At 31.9% G+C, this 20477-nt stretch overlaps 1 protein-coding gene across 1 annotated transcript in view; it reads left to right on the top strand.

The window, feature by feature from the left end:
• Positions 1 to 6218: 6218 nt before the first annotated feature.
• Positions 6219 to 20477, top strand: part of LOC143064142 (NACHT and WD repeat domain-containing protein 2-like) — a 35654-nt gene continuing 21395 nt past the window's right edge. The window contains exons 1-2 of the mRNA XM_076236763.1: positions 6219 to 7013; positions 12787 to 12875. Of these exons, the coding sequence (XP_076092878.1) occupies positions 6842 to 7013; positions 12787 to 12875 (261 nt within the window). The 5' untranslated portion in view covers positions 6219 to 6841. The remainder of the gene's footprint in view (positions 7014 to 12786; positions 12876 to 20477) is intronic.

Genomic DNA, 20477 nt, shown 5'->3' with positions numbered 1-20477 from the left:
CGAGAGCTATTATAATATGAAGTACATGTTTTGTAACAGCTGGCAGTCCAATTTTCCTTCGCTCTATCCTGGTCGAACTACTTGGCAGAGCCTACTATGTACCTATAAATGGTTTTTCTAATATGTTTTTCATCTGAGGCATTATTTGTCGGACTCCGGATATGGTGTACAAATATTTCCACTTCATGTTTGCGGTATACCATCTTCTCCGCAAGTCTATTGTTTTCTGTTTGGTATTAAATTAATAATTAAGATCCATGTAACATCGCGTGATCAATTTATTTGGCAATCGTAAATGCCGGTCATCAGGGTTTAACAACATCAGTTGTTCGACCTGTTGGTAAAATGCGTTAAATGTACTATTTTGGTCTTTGGAAAATGTTGTTTGTGCTGTATTTAGACTCCTCCACCAATTAAATTGTATAACATGCACACGTATAAAAATGTGCGGTTTTTATCCAACGAAATCATAGGTTTGAACGTTGTTTCAATTTAGATTTGTTTATTAATATAAATTTATATAAGTACAAACGAATTGATAATAATAGACTAAAACTTTGGTTAAATAATTAATTCCAAGGAAGCTATCTATGGGATTTTTGACGTTTTACTCTATAAACATCGTGACCGACTGATAATAAGCATCGCGTAATTGTTGGATTAATATCACTTTTTTTTCATTGAATGAAAATCGATTAAAGTGTTTTACGTGCGAATGTTTGATCCTATACATTAAGTCATGCACAAGTATTTAAACAAGTTCCATATTATGTTTAAAAAGACTGGATTATTATGTCGTTAATAGTTTTAATAAATACAAGTACAATTTGAAAGTACAGGTATAATACAAGTCTTGTACAATGTATTAAGTCGTGCCTTCTCCCCAAAGACTCCCATGTACAGGGAAAAAGTAAATATTTGAAAACCATTTTTCATTACTCAAATTTATCAAATAATAAATATTTAATTGAGAAGTTAAATATTGGAGGTAAATATTAAAGAATCGAATGTTAAGTTGTTCCTGTTGAATTTAATTTAGAAAGAGGGTGAGAACAACTTTACGCGAACAACAGGTTGAGAAATATATTGAAATGAACATGCATATCCTTTGTTTTAGTTTATGTAGTTATAATTTGACAATATGACAGTTGTTGTCCATTCGTTTGATGTGTTTTGTCATTAATTTTGATTTTGGTATGTGATTAGGGACTTTCCGATTGAATTTTCCTCGGAGTTCAGTATTTTTGTGATTTTACTTTTTATAATCCGACCGCTACATATACGTACCTGCATACAATCTTCTACAATGCACGTTTAGTTGCTTTTACGCTGGGTATATAGAATACAATTATCGTAAATGGTGAATATTGACAGGTTTTAAAAAAATCATTTCACGAAATTGCGTTTACAAGTTATATTTTAACGAGGGATACTATTCATCAATACTCATGCAATATCCCTTTTGTGTTATGATAGCAAAGTTTCATAACTGAGTCTATTTTAAATATATTTTTGTCACTGGTGACTTAAATAGAGGTCTTTATGGACCGCTTTTATTGATGACCGTCTATTTTAAGTTTATCTCGCACAATTTAAACCAATTTCCCTTCACCTTTTGTCGTTTTTATGATGGGGTACAACAATTTTCTTTCCTTTTCAATCTCAACGGAAAATTCGTCGATGGTTTCCCTTCAAACGTAAAACATTCTTTAATGTGGACCCCTATAGTTAAAGCAATGTTGCCCCGATTGAATTTTTCTTAAAATTTGCATATACTTTGCAATGGCCTCTATAAAAAATTGATTTGAAATATCATGTCACCAGATTCGTTTTCATGGTAACGGTCACCTAAGGTTGGTATATTACATGTATTTATAAACAACTCTAAATTGAAAACAACGTTCAAAAGTATGATTGCGTTGGATAAAAACCGCAATTTTTATTCGTAGGCATGTTGAACCAACTTCTAGGTAGAAGGGTCTATATAGAGCACAAGCAACATTTTCCAAAAGACCAAAAAAGTGAAAAAAAGATATATTTTAGTAAAACGTATTTGACTAACAGGTCGAACAACTGTTACAGATGTTCTTAAACCCAGCTGACTGCCATTTGCGATTGTTAAATAAATTGATCACTAGATATAAGAAATTTGATCTTAATATCATCTAATACCAAACAGTAAACAATAAACTTGCGGTAAAGATGGCATACCACAAACATGAGGTGCAAACATTTGTACACCATATCCGAATTTTGACAATTAATGACTCTTTCTTCAAAATGATGTTATGGATCGAAACGGCATTTGGAAGGCCATATAATTTACTTCAACTGAGTATAGACCCTTGAATTTTAAAAAGTCGAAATTGGATGAACGGATCATATAAACCCGAAGGAAATTGTAATACAAGCCCAAACGAAATAATATAAATAATATAATAATATAAATAATATAATAATATAAAAGTCTAAATTGACAACAACGTTCAAACCTATGATTGTTTTCAAGCCTTTAAAAGCATTTTGAAAGGTTTGGTCTTCATATATACATATTTAGTAATTCCGGCTCAAATTTCGTCAACACTGCTGCACACAGATTTTGTTAAAATTTTCTATTTTTCTTAAATTCGCCCAAACTTGGTCCATTTTTTTTTTCATTTGATATAAGATGGTAAAGACAATAAGCTTTAAATAATAAAAATATAGGTCACCAGACTATTATTTTAACTAAAAAAATTGTTACCCCTGCCCACACAATTAACAACAGCAACTGTTGTATATCGTTCAAAATTTGTGAGTACAAAACGGTAGTGAATGTACATCATCTGAAAACCTTTTCAGTTTAAGGTTGATGAATTGGTAATGTCGCAGGCCGTACAAAATAGTTCACGAAGGATTTTTTTTTTATCACACAACTTTTGATTACATTAAAAAAAAACCATTACGTGTATATCGAAATGTGTTCATTTCATGTTTTCAGAAATAGATATTGCAAATTGTTTCAATTGAAATACTGGATATTTGAGGATCATGGCCGAGTGAACGGGAATAGACATGAGAACATGTGGTATGAGTGCCAATGAGATACATTTTTGTAACTCTCCATCCATGTCACAATTTGTAAAAGTAAACCATTACAGGTCAAAGTACGGTCTTCATGATCACGGGGCCTTGGCTCACACCGAACAACTGAAGATCGGGTTGCTGACTATTGGGAAAGCATGTATGTGATTTGTCTCGCTTACATTTATTCAGTTCTCGGAAATAAATATACAACACGATTTCTCACAATTTACTCATATCCAATATAAACAATGATAGTTGTATTTCTTTTTTATTTTATTTTCCGACATTGTTTCAGTATCTCCCAATCATGAGGAATCAGAAAACGAAAAAAAGAACGGAAAAAAACCGATTTTGAATTGTTCATTTTTTTATCAAACACACAATGTCCTCATAAATATTAGTGGCTGCTAGTATTATGTCATATACAACAGATTTTCATCTTTTGAGAATCATGACAAGCCGTGAAAATGTAGACGTCTGCTGTCAAAGGATGTGCTTTTATTATTTATTATATTTGACTAAGATTTTGAGACTTTTGGAACTTTTGTGTCATATACAGTGTTTTGGGGTTTTAGACATATTTTTTATCATTGAAATTGACTGCTCGAAAAAATTGGCTGCCATCTTGATCGACAGCTAAAAGTGGCAGCCACCTTGGGTATGTCACAAAATTATGATAAGGAGTTAGGGAAAAGCTAGTATCTTGACAAAAATACATGATATTGGATGTGCATTTTAATTGACAGATCATCTAGACGAAAAAAAAATAAATTGTTAGTTTTCTTCTCTCGATTGAATGGAGTTATGATCAGTTATGTCATTAATTCTGTAATATAATATCTGAAACTATTTAGATTGCATGGAATCACACAAGAGCACTTATAATTAAAGTGTACAAAAGTTAAATAATTAGCTATATTTTTTTATGCACCATAGATCACAATAAAATTAGATTAAAATGGAAATGTTGTTATAAGTTAGTAATGAATATTTGAATTGTTGGGACGTGAAAAAAAGGATAAATTCCTCTGGGTAGAATTTTATTAATATGATCTATATTATATATCTGTCTTATTATTCTATCTATTATGTTGTGTTTGGATTATTTATTGGAATATACAAATGTAGCATGAAACAAAGACAGCATACAGAATAGACCATGACCTGATATAATACATTAATAAAATATAAGAATGATGTTTTTAATCAAATAATTGTGTTCTTTTCTAAAATCAAATATGTACTTTTAAATAAAACTGAGGAGTTTATCCATTTCTTTGTATATTTTCAACTATATCACATACGTAACAAACTTATGTATTCTAGCTTGTTAAATATAAATATTTATTTTCTTCTAACCTGTGAGCATATACTAGTATTAACAATGCCAATAATACTAAGGAATATATTGGAATCGGGATTGTGTCTTTTAGATTGACAGTAAACATGGACATATAGGAACTAACTTTTATAGTATCAAATAAATGCGATAAATAAACGTTTATGTGTTATATAGTCTTGTGTTGCAGTCAAACCAGATACATGTAGATATATAGATAATGTTTGATATTGATAATCGATGGTCGACTTTTTGCTAAAATATCATCAGAAACAATTGTGCAAGTGTTGAAACAAAGAGTGTGGACATAGTAATAAGGTGGGGAAAAAGTAGATGGGCCCGGACGTCGGGTGTCTGTATTTACACTTAAAAAGCGGTATGATCACTGGCTTTGACATGTTCAACCTCTTTCATTTTTAGACAGTTCTGCGCCTGAGTGAAACTGGTGAATATCGTTTGATTTAGAAAAATGATGCCATGAAAATACTAAACAGAATCCTTACAGGCCTAACTGTCTCTACTTCCTATCCTTCCTTCTTACTTCCACATTGATGTAGGAACTACAAAACACTACATTTATACGCCAGATATCACACATGTTTCCGACTTTGTATGGTTTCAGATGAGTTGCGGCGCAATACAATCGGTCTCGTTCTTTAGTAATAGACAAATGTACTTTTTCTAATTACTTCAGTTATTACAGTGTTCAACGACCTATGTTGACTTTTGCTTTTGCCACCTACATGACGATATTGCCAATCACACAACAAAAATGTCCACTACATAACAAAATTAGGTCAGATTTTATCAAGTTGACCATTAATAGTGGACATGTACCTATACCTTATTTTCCTTCTGCAAATAGCAGAACTTGCGTTGTGCTATGTAGGACACCAATTCAAATAATGATAAGCTGTGTATTTTCCTCACAAGTCATCCGTACAATATTATTGACGAAGTTTAAAAAGACCAATAAAACATGACACAAATGCAACAATCTTACAATAGCAGACATTTTATAAACATACTAAAATCTTAAAATCTTAAAAACAAGACTTTTTTTAGTGTTGACGCTTAATAATGATTGCCTTCAAACTTGTTACGGCTTATTCGTAATGGGCCTCAAGTTCGTTTGTAACTATCAGTGGCGGATCCGGGGGGGGGGGGGGGGGGGGTCCGGGGGTTGGAACCCCCATTTTTTGGCCGATCAATGCATTTGAATGGGAGCATATAGTTGGAACCACCCCCCCCCCCTTTACTCTGTGTTAGGAACCCCCCTTTTTAAAATGGCTAGATCCGCCACTGACTATCATAAAATAAATAACTCAAATTAATATAGTTGTTGTGAGAAATGCTTGTAAACAGTTTTTGAATTTGTTCAAAATTCTGTTTATATAGCAAACGGTGTGATCTCCCTTACAGCTTTTTTTCGTTCCTAACGCTTTGCAGATCCGAAACTAAATAACATCGAATAAGGATTATCGCTTTAATAGCAGAAGTGTTTTAAACAACCTTAACTCCACTGCTCGCTGCTTTGTTTCTTTTTCATTCTGTACCTCTTATATAATTATAGCCTTTCATCACTGTTTCATTACCCACTGTCTATACAAATCCAATAGTTTTGTTGAATGTGGTTAGTTTTATGTAAATGTCTAAGTTCCTTTATAAACAATAAACGGCTAAAGCTTACATGGTTGTCGCAAAGGTAGCAGGTAAAAACCGATAACTGATAAATTCTATATAAATGCAGTTGATCGATCTTACTTTGTAATTACTGTAAAGGATCGAAGTGAAGTTCTATCGCATTTAGCTGTAAAGGCGTCAATGTCCGAAGTCATTGTTTCTATTTTCACCAAACTTTGCAAGGAAAGACGGATTTTAGAGATTAACCATATTTGATAAGAATTCGCACTTCTATTTATATTGGACATAATTGATAAGAATTTCACCTACTATTTATATCGACAAGTCTTTTACGAGTCTACCCGGAACCCGGAATTTATTCGGAATTGTTGGAGAAAATAAATCGTTTGGTGAACTCGAGGTTTTTAAAATACTTTATTGGTACAATTTTTATCGTGTGTGATTATCTATTCACTGTCTAAATTACTACACAAAACAAACTCGTGTTAAATGTTTGTATTTATTGTCCAAATAAATGGCGTAGCAACGAAGGTTGACGATAAATGTTGTTCTAATATTTTCACTGATAATACCTTTAAGTTTAATCCGTAAACAAACGGGTGAAAATTTAATAAGACGGTGGTGTACCTAGCAGGTCAAATATCGCGTGTAATATTTTATCCAAAAGTGATTGAGTGAAGCGATGTAAAACGAATAAATTCAACTAAGAAATCAGTGATCCAGTGACACTTTTCAACATGTTTAGTGGTAATGATATTACATAACTTTTGTGACAACTAACTTGCATTTATTATGGATGTAAATACGAATCAAGATGGACATGTACCTGAAGCTGGACAGGAAAATGGTGATTTTTCATCTGAAGACCAGGAAAGGTTAAAGCATGTTTTGTCTGGATCGTTGGAAAAGTTACCGGCTCAAAGTTCAAAAATTGTTCGTATTTTTACAAGTTCAACTTTTACAGGTAAGGATTAAACATCACTTGACATTTAAAAAAAATCCATTGTGTCTTTATAGAGATAACATCCTCTTGAATTTGACCAAATTATTGTAACAATATTCCGATACTAAGATTAGTGCAAACAACTTCTAAAATTTTTATCTTTTGGTTGTCAAAACTTTATTTTCTTAACTTATTTTAGAACTAATAAAGAAATGTATTATACGAATAGAAAGACACATAACTGAATAATTCCGAAAAGCTATTTTATTAGTTAGCACTTCGTGTGACAGTTCGGCACACATGATATATATGTATACTTGTATATGTATCCATCCTATTTATATACATAAACTAAGTGAATGAGTACAATACATTTAATCAGTTTATTTTACTTTCAGCAGATTAAAAACGCATAATATGAAACAACCATACATAATCTAACTTACAATTCAGTCACACTTCCAGGTTTTATTTGTCAAAGGTATTCGAATAGCGATTTTTTTTAAAAGAGGGTTCAATCTATGACAGCGTCTTGTAGTTACTCTATAAAAATTAAGGTTTATAAATCACTCTTTTCGAATATATATCGTAAGCAAAACCTGATGTGGTCTGTGTTTTCAATTCTCACACGTCTGTGCGAAATACTGAGCAATCATTATGTTCCTCTTGTGAGCTCGCAATTTTTGTTGCTACATTAAACAATTTAAATTATAGTCTAGAAGTATATAATCAAAGATTAAGCAATGAAAATAGAAAGTAATAAAGAAAAACCTGAGCACACATATCATTTTCAAAACTTAAGATCAAGAACCCAGATTCCATATTTCTTCGGTGGATATAAAAGTTAATTTCCTCTATGTGCTGACCATAGCATTGTACTGTATATGTGTTCATCACATAGTCCAAATATGTATACGTCAAAAAGCAAAAAACAAAAAGGGGGGGAAAAACCGTTTATATTGCTGTTCTTTACAAATACCTCTATGAAACTATTTATTTCATTTTTAATTGGGCTATAACAGAACCTTTTATTTAGTTGCATGTATTACTCACAAACATTTAAAAATGACTATGATAGTGCAAGTGTATTTTACAACTTATGTAGAATAACGATTGCAATTTTAATTTCAAATTCTAATGAATAGAGGAAACGAGTCGTGAAAATATATATTATATACCGGATTCAATATTTATAAGCGCCCCTGATAAATATTTAAATACGTTGGGAATTGAAATACTATATTAATGGAAGTTCGAATTAAATTAAATTTAATAAAAAAAAACTAATAAGATGACTTTAATTGTTTGAATTTGAAATATGTTTTCATTTTGTATTTTTATTATGTGAAAGTGAGAAATAAACTCGCATATATTGATAGAAGTAATAAAGATTAAACAGTACCAGGTATTAAAGACAGTCTTACCGAGAGTTACAAGTGGGTATGAAAGGGATGATCACATAGGAAAATTTTATATACGTTTATATCAAAATTGGATAACCTGACCCTGAAACCGATATATCATTATGCATCAAACTCGTCTTTCTATTACAATCCCTACCGTAAGACAATTCACCAATATGTTCAATAAAAAAATTTTGGCGAACTCGTGCAAACTTCACTAGTGCTGAAATAATAATTTGTCCAGATGACACATAGGCACACAGTCAAAATTTAAGACACCAACTACACTACAAATACAAAACAGATGCTTACTGAACGCAAGCCATTTAACATACCTTAAGCTATACGTAAATTAAAAAAAAAGTAGGTTTTTGGTAGGATTCGACTCTCTCCGCACGTTTTCGAGCCATGATATAATTTAAACAACGACTCTATTGGTGAATTGCATCCTCATGGTAAAAACATATCATTAAATACCAGGCCTCCGCTCATATTCACAAAACATTCGTAGCGCTACGATAAAGCTGATATTGCGTATACGTCAAACGCCCTTTTACATGCATTTCGTCTTCAAAAGAATAATTTGTGATACAGATATTGTTTTACAAAGTCGTTTAAAAATAATCGCGCTGCTGCCAATTGGTGCGAATATAAACTTGTCTGATTTATTGAAGAGCATACAAATATTTGCCGCTGGACATTTCGTAAATCACAGTTATTCTAGTACAATAATTTAGTACCAGCATATGATACTTAGTATTTACAAATATTTTAATTTTGACACTAAGGATTATCGTATAAGGCTTGATTGAGTTCGTGTTACTCTCTTTTTAGTTTTAAGGACTTAATTATTTCTCTTTTCGTTGTTTCCTGTTTTTTTATTTGCTGTATATGGCGTTGTCAGTTTTTTCTCCAACGTATGATGTTTGAATTTCCCCTTAGTATCTTTTTTAATCAATTGAAATCGTATTTGATTCTGATTTTATACTTATTTTTTTCTATAACCCTTTCACTTGGTATAATAAAGCAAATAGACCTAAGCGCCTGCTATACGGCTACATAATCGTGATTTTTAATTAAGCGTGAAATATTTAATATTCCTTTGTTAAGCTATCTATACAAGAAATGTTTCCATTAACAACTTTCATCCGACAGCGATGTTACCTAATATTCTCGTATTATTTTCATCTGCAGTTAATGTTTAGTATTATTGGTAACACAATAACCAGACAAAATCAATTCCATTTATAATGGTAACAAATAGAATAGTTCGATGCTTAGGGATAAATCATAAACAGAGAGTGAAATGCTACTCCTTGCGCTTCTGTAGGTCGTAATTTCGATTGTATTTTCATAGTTTATCTCGTTTTGTCTTTTGACATATAGGAACATTTTCGAATTTCAATTGGTCATTGTGATGGGTGTCCGAATTTACTGGAAACACATGTTTAAGTTTCTTTCAACGAATTGCGTCTTTCTACCAGATCTATAAAATGATTTGCCCTGTAGTTTTTCATTTCTTTCATTTGGTATCGTGTGGAGAGTTGTCTCATTGGTAAACATAACACATCATCTTAGTTTTATATCGGTTGACCGCATCAATATATTAAGGAGTTTAGATGTTTGGTTGTTATTTTCAGTCAGTATAAAGGAGTATATTAGATTTTTTTCATTCTTTACGTACATGTATGCATAAGTTCTGAACAATTTTGTGCCTGTATCAAGTCAATGTAATATGATCATGTGTTGTGCGTTGTTGTCTATTATTCTGGAGTATCGGGAGTTTTTGGTTGTGTATATAAAGAAGAAGATATGGTATGGTTGTCAATGAGACAACTCTCCACAAGAGACCAAAATGACACAGAAATTAACAACTATAGATCACCGTACGGCCTTCAACAATGAGCAAAGCCCATACCGCATAGTCAGCTATAAAAGGCCCCGAAATGACAATGTAAAAGAATTAAAAAAAAACCAAACTAACGGCCTAATAGGTACTATTTCTCCTGTAGGAGTCGGAGTATTGGGGGCTGGTGGATTTATAATTGATTGGTAGCCAAGCAATACGTATTCACAAAACAATGTCACAGTTAACAAGAAAATATTCTTTGTATTTCGAAATAAAGGACAAGGAAATACTTAATAAAATGTTGTCAATTGTATGCGGAAAATACAAAATGCAAGATATAAATTCATTTGAAGAATGTGGCTTAAACTTCTTCGTTTTTTCTAAAAGTTGAGAATTCGTTTCATAAAGATCTATGAGAGTGTAAAATCTGAGTTTCAAGATGGATTCGCTATTGTAATAACGCAATTCAACAGTTATTTCCAACTATTCGCTTTTTTTTACTGAGAAAACAAATGCTGTTGATACCTTCTTTCATATTAAACGTTGACTTTTCTATGTTTCAATTAAAAAATGTTTATTGCATTGCAAGTTCGATACTATCTAAATCAGAACATCAATTATTGATAGACACAAATAAATATTTTTAAAATAGAAATCAAAGAATGCAGAAGCTAATGTAGTTTAAAAGCTATTTTTCAAATACAACTATTCGTCATTATATAGTAACTGTTCTAAATATTGAAAGAAAAACAATGATTTTTTAACTTCTTTTTCCAGCTATGTTTATTTAAATTTATTTCAAAAGAAACATATTTGTCACCGGTATTTTTTAGAACAAAGACATGATTCAATCAATTCTATGAAATTGCTTTTTGGTAAAAAAAATAATTAGAAAGATTTTAACTTATTGTTATTGAAATTTAACGAAATTATTTAAAGCGATAATGTGTATCGACTTTTCAATCGTGTAACAATGCAGTCAATAAATATAGTGCTGCAGATGCTTGCAGTAAAAAAAAACTCTCAAACATATATAATTGATTGATTTTTTGTATTTTAATGTCACGTTGAAGCACAACATTTAGGCTATTTCGTGGCGGCCAGTTTTTACTTGTGGAGAAAACCGGAGTGACCAGAGAAAACCACCGACCTTCGATAGGAAAACCGACAATCCTAGTCAGTTAAGATTGGAGTCGAGTGCACCCGTACGAGCGGGGTTCGGACTCACAACCTCAGTGTTGACTGGCTATATACATATATATGGTGACCACAAAAACAAAAAAATCCAATTCAATGTGACCTGCAATTTATGTTTAATAGCAGCGTGTCAGAATCATAAAAAATTGCATAACATGATACATTCATTATGATCTGGAAAAAAAATGAAGTTTTTATTTTATTAAAGGGAATAAATTAACCCTTGAATAGTAATAATCTCAAAATGATAAAATAGACTTTGACCTGTATTTTACGGACTATGACAATCTATGGTCAAACCTATTGACCTGTAAATGTCCAAAGCATCAAAATCGAACTTGACATGTATTTACAAATGTAGTGGTCTATGACATTGTGTTTAATTTCAAAAGTTTTAATAGAATGAAATTCAAAACAGTGTGGCTGTGGCCATTGATTGACACATTAAATTCATCCATTGACTGGGACAATTTAGGTGAACGTTTGTATGTAACGACCATTGCTCACTGTGTACTTTTTAAAGACACTTAAACTATGGGGTCACCAAAGGTTCTCAACACCTTAATAAAGTAATTCGAAAAAAATAATCAGAAATAACACGATGTTTGATTTATATCAATTATATAAATCAAAAGTAAAAGGTTATTCCTGATTAATTTTTCGATTTTTTTTATAATTAAAGGCGTTAAGAAACCTTGGTGACACCACAGTTTAAATGTCTATCGTAGGTACGCCGTGAACAGTGGTCGTTACAGACAAACGTTCACGTAAATTGTCCCAGTCAATGGGTGAATTTAATGTGTCAATCAATGGCCACAGCCACACTGTTTTGACTTTCATTCTATCATCATGATTGTCCGTTAATCGAAGAAATCACAATTTTTTAGGTAAAAAAAGGGCATAGCATATCAGAACCATCAAAATTAAACTTTACATATATTTAAATGTCAGTTTTCACATTCAAAAAGATTTAGTCGAGCGGTAAATTGAAAATCACCCAGAAACTAAAGTTGTGACGGACGAAAGGGTTGACACGTGTATTGATACCCATCCCCTCTCTTCAATATGGGGTGTTAAAGTTACACAATATATTTATTCAAACTTTATTGTATCAAAATGCATTTTTACATGATGCGTTTTTGATAAAATTATGGCTAAAAAGCAGCATTTAAGGTCGGTTTGAAATGGGGGTGTCTTTTTGTCTGTCTTTGTTTTGTCTGAATGTAATTATGTGCCTTAAAAGTAACAGTTTTATTGTAATAAACGTGATTTGAATCAATGTATAATATCGTGATTTGACAATGATACACATACATGTATAAAATGCTAATCGTCTTTTTTTTAGACACTACACTAGAAAGAAATGCATTGATGGAAAATGTGTATCCGAAGTTAAAAGAATACCTTCGTGAAAACTATGGGCTGGAATTTCAGGTAGGGATTTATTAAAATTCACTTAAATGTTTAAATTTAAATTTTGTATTCTTCCTTGTGTGATGCAGATGTCTAGATTTACCTTATCAATCGACCAAACAGACACACATATTACAAAGGTCTGTCAACAGACATATGTATTTATGATTATACTGTTCAACCCTATACCCACGGCCGACACTCGGCTAACCGAGAGATTGGTCGGTTAATCTATATTGAGTATGCGGCTATATCGGCGGTTGGTCTGTTAATCGGGTTGACTAAAGTCTGTTAATTAGGTGTTATCGAGAAAATCATTGAAAGTTCAGCATGTTTCATTGTATAACTTTCTAAATATATTTTCATCATAAAAAGTATTCATGTCTAACAAAACAATTCAAGGTACTGAATTCAGTGGTGTAATTATTATTTTTCTAGCTTCGATTTACGATCTATAAAATGAAAAGGCGGGTTACTCATCATTAAATTTGTACACATTTTACACACATAAAATGTACACAAAATGTCACATTGGTTAAATTTACTTGCATTCAATATTTTGAACATCGAAAAAAGAAAGGCATTATGTTTGTTAACCATATTGATATCATTGTATGAAAAATCTACACGAAAATCTGTATTTTGGTGACATAAATCAATCTTTATTTAAAACCTGGTCTGTTAATGGGTCGGATGTATAAAACCCGGTCTGTTAATTGTTCTGTTAAGAGTTATAAAGGGCAATAAAAGTATAATTTTATTGCTATATGTGGTGTTATCGGATCAAATGAGTAGGCTCAAGACGAGCGGCTAAAATATACGAAAACAACACATGAGCAATGAAACATAACATATACGGAAATAACACATGAAATTGAAAATTGATAAAAATGGTTTCAAAAAGTGTAATATTAAAGTAATATTTATTTCATCCAAGAATGATCGCATATATCATGTTGATTCTGTTTAATTGTCATGAATGACACAAATTTGTCATCTACATTGGTAACCAGTATATAAATCAGAGATAAACGTCGTAATGTAACTAAACATCAGTAAGTAAAATATATTGGGATGACAAAATATGAAAAATAAAGAAAAAATAATGAGTAAGATAAATAAAATGTAGAAAAGATGACAATTTAAAGAATACAGAAATAAACAATACCCCCAATCCGGACCCTCATGGTATACACGATAATCTAGATGGAAACGCAAAATATAGAATAATATATAAGGACAGTAGAGAGTGATACATTGCGAAAAAAGGAGAGAAAAATAATACTTGTTAAAGAATACACACATGAAACACAAATGGCTGTTGAAACAGTAACGGATTGCGATGTACTTATATTGATGACAAATTCTAGAAGTTTACTTGCGGACAACTATGGTGGCAGGTTAATGCCATTTTGCGTTTTAGCGCTTTAGCGTGTTCGCCTTACATATTCTATATGGCGAAAACGCGAAATTGCGAAGTCGAAAACGCGAAAACGCGAAACCGATTTCTCGTTTTCGACTTTGCGTTTTCGACTTCGCGATTTCGCCTTTTCGCGATTTCGCGTTTTCGCCCTATAGAATATGAAAAGGCGAAATCGCGGAAACGCGAAATGGACTTCACCGGCCACTATAGACAACTGTAGTTCTCCTCTGCATTTATGTAGAAAGTAACTAAACGGAATAAAATGAATTGAAACTTATAATAACCAAATGTAGCTGCATTCGCTCTTTTCCGTTTACTTCTTTAGAGTGATTTGTAAACAACATATGATTAAGTAATAGAAAAAAAGAACCAATTGGATGATGCTCACGAATTGGGGTTTAACGTCCAGTGACAAATATTATGTTCATATGTGAACGAGAACACGTTTTATGTACCCTGTGTTGTATTAGAAAGACAATTTCAGTCGGAATTGAGAACATGCTACTTCGAACAGACACAAAATATTAAGGCTGATTGAAAACGTCAATAAAAAATCATGCATATTCCAGAGGCCAATCCATATCACGCTATATTGAAGTGACACACCCTTCAATAAAATGCAGAGAAAGTCAAAATAAAAATGCTCTTTCTAGGATACTGTGGCACCGTACTGTCATTTTTGTTTACTCAGGAATATCTCATTCTTAAATTTTTCAAGGGGAAAATATAAAGCTAGCAAAATTATTGTCGTGGCTAAATAACTCTTAACTGACACAATTTCAATTGTCCAACCCATTAACAGACTTTATTCCCATAATTTTTACTAAAACGTGGTATTATTCACGTTATTTTACAATTATTAAATATTTACTTATGTCAAAACCAAACTACTATTTTGTGTCCTTTAAATGATATCTAAATTTGTTTGTTTCGCCTTTTATTAAAAAATTTGCTATGCGTATAAGCATAAATACTACATACTTGCGCGACGTCTTTTAGTTTTACTGAAAACTGCGCAGACCAAGAAATGTATTTTCAAGTGCAAAATGTTCTATGATAGATATCATTTTGTCAGACACTTTTCTTTTTTTGATTTGGATCTTATAACATGCCAAAAATCTGTATATTTAATAGAGTTTAACATTAAATTAAGCGTTTTACTCTTAACAGACGTATAACCAACCCGATTAACAGACCAATCGCCCATATAGCCACATACTCAATATAGATTAACCGACCAATCTCTCGGTTAGCCGAGTGTCGGCCGTGATACCAACCTAATATGTATAGAGTAAATGATGTTTGATATATATACATGAACATAAAGTATGGAGGATATTCAACTTTCTTTATGATGAAAAGAAGATGTGAAAAATTTCATAAATCATGATTTATTCAAGCAAGAATTTGAAAAAAATAAGCTTAGAATATGTGAACAAAATCATCCGAATATCAATACGACTGTAATAAGAACAAGATGAGCAAACAATTATGCACGATGAATATGTATTGATAATGAGCGGTTTTAGGGGTTAAAGGGTGTGCAAAACCCTTATTTTTGCTACAAAAAAATCAACTTACTCAGCGATGTATTTTACGACTTAAGTTTTATTGTTTAGTACATTTTTGCAGTTCTTCAATCCCAACCCAAAATGAAACTCATCCAAAGTATTAATACTATCATCCATACTAGGTACATCTACGTTTTTTTTAAAATTTATTGTAATATGATTTAAATAAAGTTTTGTAAAAAGACGGAATTCATAATGGCATAGACATACAAACATATGATTCCAAAGAGTACCCATTGTTGTTAACCTCTTCATCATGTGGTCTCTGGCAATTCATACCACATCTCCTTATTTTTACATTTTTTGGCAATCATACCTTCATATTTTGATAATAACGAGTTCAAAACATGTTTAATTGATCAAATATACGGACTTTGAAACTTTAAAATTCTAAACCGCTGTGTGATGACTTTTATCAATTCTTCATACCGTTGTTACTAACTATATGTTTCTTTTATTAAATGTGTCAACATAGTAGTTCATAAACTACTTGACACTATTCAGGCAATAATCACAAAACAGTAAATTTATTAATGTAATGCAAAGAAGGTTACGGTGAATTCATTCACGACACCAACTCTACTTGGTCAATTTATTTATTGATATTTAATGCATGAAATATTAAGTAGGGGATGAAATTATATGTTAAAAAGATTTGGGTGTTGAATCTTTATGTTAACTTAGTACGTCTGAAGCTGTCAAACTGAATTTTAGACCCCCTTAACACAGAATTGTCAATACTTTGAGTTAGAGCTGGTAAAAGTTTCTATAATTTTGATATTATATGTCCCAATAGTAGTACACTACACACTGTAAAAATCTTTTTCAAATAGAGCAGGTGCAATTTTTTTTTAAATTGAATTTTATTTTCTAAAGGCAATGCACTACGAAATAACTGTGTTCTCGAGCCACTTATCAAACTAAAACCAAAGAACATGGGCTTTGCTACCTTCAAACCTGGTACAAAACAATGTAACTCTGTTCATCAAAAGATATTTCAAACCTCAATTATACTTTTTTGCAGACTATTTGTTTAACAAACGTATCTTGTAAATGAATGTTTTTTTTCAGAAATAGCATGCTTCTCACTCTAGCATCCCACATTTTGTAGTGGTTTTGTCAACGTTAGATACAATGGAATTCGTAAATTATATAGACATTACATGATATATGACCAAGCTTTAAACACTAAAAAAATGTATAAACATATATTAAACCTTTATCGTATTTTATAAATTGGGATTTGATTATGCCAACATCTATAAAATTCGTCATCTTTTTATCTGCTATACCCCATACTGACATTATTGACAGTAACACCATTTTATTGATCAATAATCCGAAACTAAATTCTGAGGATTAAAATTCACCCGGTCCACTTCCAGTATTGTTCATGCTAGATATACGCAACTTTCAAAATCAATTAACGCCTTTCTATGTCTTTCAGAAATGATGAAGTATTATCATCTGTGTGATTTAAATTGAAATCCAATAACTTCACTTTTTATCTAGGATTAGCCGTCAATTTCACAATTATGGTCCAGTAATTTTGCATTTGTACAGGAATGAATTAAAAACAACGACTTTAGTTCATCAAAATCGATTGTAGCAAAGGAGTATTTATAGCTTTCTATTATTTAATGATGCAGGTGCAAGAACGGAATGTTTCATGTTAATCACTTATATTTCCATAGTTCAATGTCCGCCGGTCGGGTACAAATTATATGTTTTTGTCACTACTGTTCATGTGCTTGAAAATGATTATCCTGATTGATTTATATAAATGTTTGGCAAAGTTGCCTGAATGTAAATGGCTTCGCGAAATTAAGTGAACAAGTGGTATATTGCAGCAAAATTAACCCTTATAATGATCTCCAAGACTGTTCATCATTATGCATTAAATACTGATGAAATAATATTTGTATCCACACTCTTCCATAAAAGATAAATGGACACGTGATACTTTCATATGTATATGATTGTAAGGTGTACATTGCATGATTTTCTTGATGGAGGGTTGCTGCTCACAAGGAAGCTATTAAACCAAGAGTTCCAAATGATGAAGTTGAAATCATCACTTCATAAATTTTACGGACGCCATCACGGGTTGGTTGACCGTTATGAAATTACCGTTTCACAAATGATATCGGATATGTTCCTTACGTCGTAACTACAATCCCATTCCCATTCATGAATGTGACCTACCGAATTAGACTATTTACCGGATTTTTTATCACATAAGCAACACGACGGGTGCCACATGTGGAACAGGATCTGCTTACCCTTCCGGAGCACACCCCTAGTTTTTGGTGGGGTTCGTGTTGCTTATTCTTTAGTTTTCTATGTTGTGTCATGTGTACTATTGTTTGTCTGTTTGTCTTTTTCAATTTTAGCCATGGCGTTGTCAGTTTATTTTAGATTTAGGAGTTTGACTGTCCCTCTGGTATCTTTCGTCCCTCTTTTGTCATTTTTATTTGACCTTTTTTCATCAGTCATTGGATAATGTTATTTTTTTTGCGATTTGTGCCATTTCTCAATAGGACAATTTAGTGTATAGAATAATTGCAAGCTACATTGTACATGTGTCTGTCTTGAAGGTTCATATGACATTGACCTAATTTTCATGGTGTATTGATCAATGTTCATTTTATTAGTTTAGGATTGATTGATTGATTGTTTGGTTGGTTTAAAAATGCCACTTACAGTACAACTGATCTTTTTCGTGGCGGTCAGTTTTTATTAGCGGAGAAAGCCGGAGTGTCAGGAGAACCACCAACCTTTGGTAGGGAAATTGACAATCTTATTTATTTAAGAATGGAGTCGAACGCACCTGTCACGTGCAGGATTCAATTCACAACCTCGGTGTTGACAGGCTAGTGATACATTGTCGGACTACTACTACTACTCGGCCCTGGCTTATGTCTGTGTCTAGATATCATATCAAAGCAAAAGGGAAAAAAAGAGAGAGAGAGGCGAAAGATACCAAAGGGACATTCAAACTCAGAAGTTAAAAATGAACTGAGATCAAAAACCACAAAACCTACAGACAACATAGAAAACTAAAGACTGAGCAACACAAATAGGCAATACGCCATATAATATTTATATTTGGTGTATTGTATTAATTGTAAGGTGTAAATGTCTGTATGGTATAGGGTTAATCTCAACTTGACCGCATTTACATTGATTATAATTGTTTATGTTTAATTTGTGGTACTTGTATTCAAGTATAGATATTGCACACTTCAATAGAAGTTAAATCATGAAAAATAATATATAATGTCGGCGAGACATTTCAGCGTGTGCACTCTGGTTATAATAGATAGTATTGATGTTGAAAAGCAATAATGATGTTATAAATTGATCATGACTTACTTCAAACTCTACCACCCCAACCTTACCTATCAATCTATGACTTATACTATATCATTGAATTTTAGACATATTTATATTCATTAATAACCTAGTGTTTCGATAAACATGTCGACCAGTGTTTACACATTGTCATAGGATTTAAATCCTTTGATCTTTCTCTTAATCTTGGGTTCACAGATATTGGATGAAAGACAAACCAATCTTTATTAAATTTTATCTAATGGAAAATGGTTTAATTCGTGATGGTATTTCATATGATGCATCAACCCGTTATGATAGAAGAATTTATAGTCACACTTTTAGTCTTTTGCACTCGATATATCTCCGTCGTTTTCAATGTAGAGGTATGGTCGTGTTTTGTCTAGTCGATTATTTTTTTATGTGACCTGCTCTTTTTGATCACTGCTTGGGCCATTAACGTAGACATTTTAGTTTCTTTAATAGATACTTATACCTGTTTACATTTCATAGTCCACATCAGCACGCTTTCTCGGAGTCGTGAAATGAACTGACAATATGCTGGCCTGTAGGGTTTGTTGAAATGAATATCTTTCGGTCCTCCTCACGATTTTGTTTGTATTTTATCCTTGTTTCTACAGTGACTGGTTCAAGTCCTTTTTTATTTATGCCTTGTGGCAATGATTGTATATTTACTACTACATATTTCTTGCTTAAACATTGATATTTAATAAATAAAAAGGGAATCTTTCCCCTCTTGTTGAAATGAATATGGTTTTAACTGTGTCGTTTCGAATGAATTGTGGTCCTGCAAAAGAAATTCAATGATAAACCAAGGACATACATTTGTCAATATTATAACTTACAACTATCTACCATCTACTGTAGTTCAATAAACAGTTTTATACGTTAACATATTTGTGACAATTTCATTTGAAAATCTACCGTGTTCTTTAAGTACATATTTTGAATTGATCTATAATTGGTAACTTAACGTCCAGTGGCTAATATTTCACTGTACATGGTGTTCCGATATTGTGAGAATGTTTTGATTTTTTACTTCAGCACAGAAAGTCGTTCTATTTAAGCCCTATATTTTTTAGAAGATATATTAGCCAGGACAATAGAATATCTTTCGACGTAATTATTTTAATCTCACTCGACACGATCAAAACTTTACAGTATTATCTTTAACATATTACTTTTTGTGATAATCTTGTAATTATATATAGAATACTAATTAAAGTATTTACCTTTCTCCTCTGGTTTATGATTTTGTTTCTTATTACATTGTCC

This window comes from Mytilus galloprovincialis, chromosome 2 (genome assembly GCF_965363235.1).
Source record: "Mytilus galloprovincialis chromosome 2, xbMytGall1.hap1.1, whole genome shotgun sequence".
NCBI lineage: Eukaryota > Metazoa > Mollusca > Bivalvia > Mytilida > Mytilidae > Mytilus > Mytilus galloprovincialis.
The sequence above is the reverse complement of the archived record's forward strand: the minus strand, read 5'-3'. Positions and strand labels throughout refer to the sequence as shown.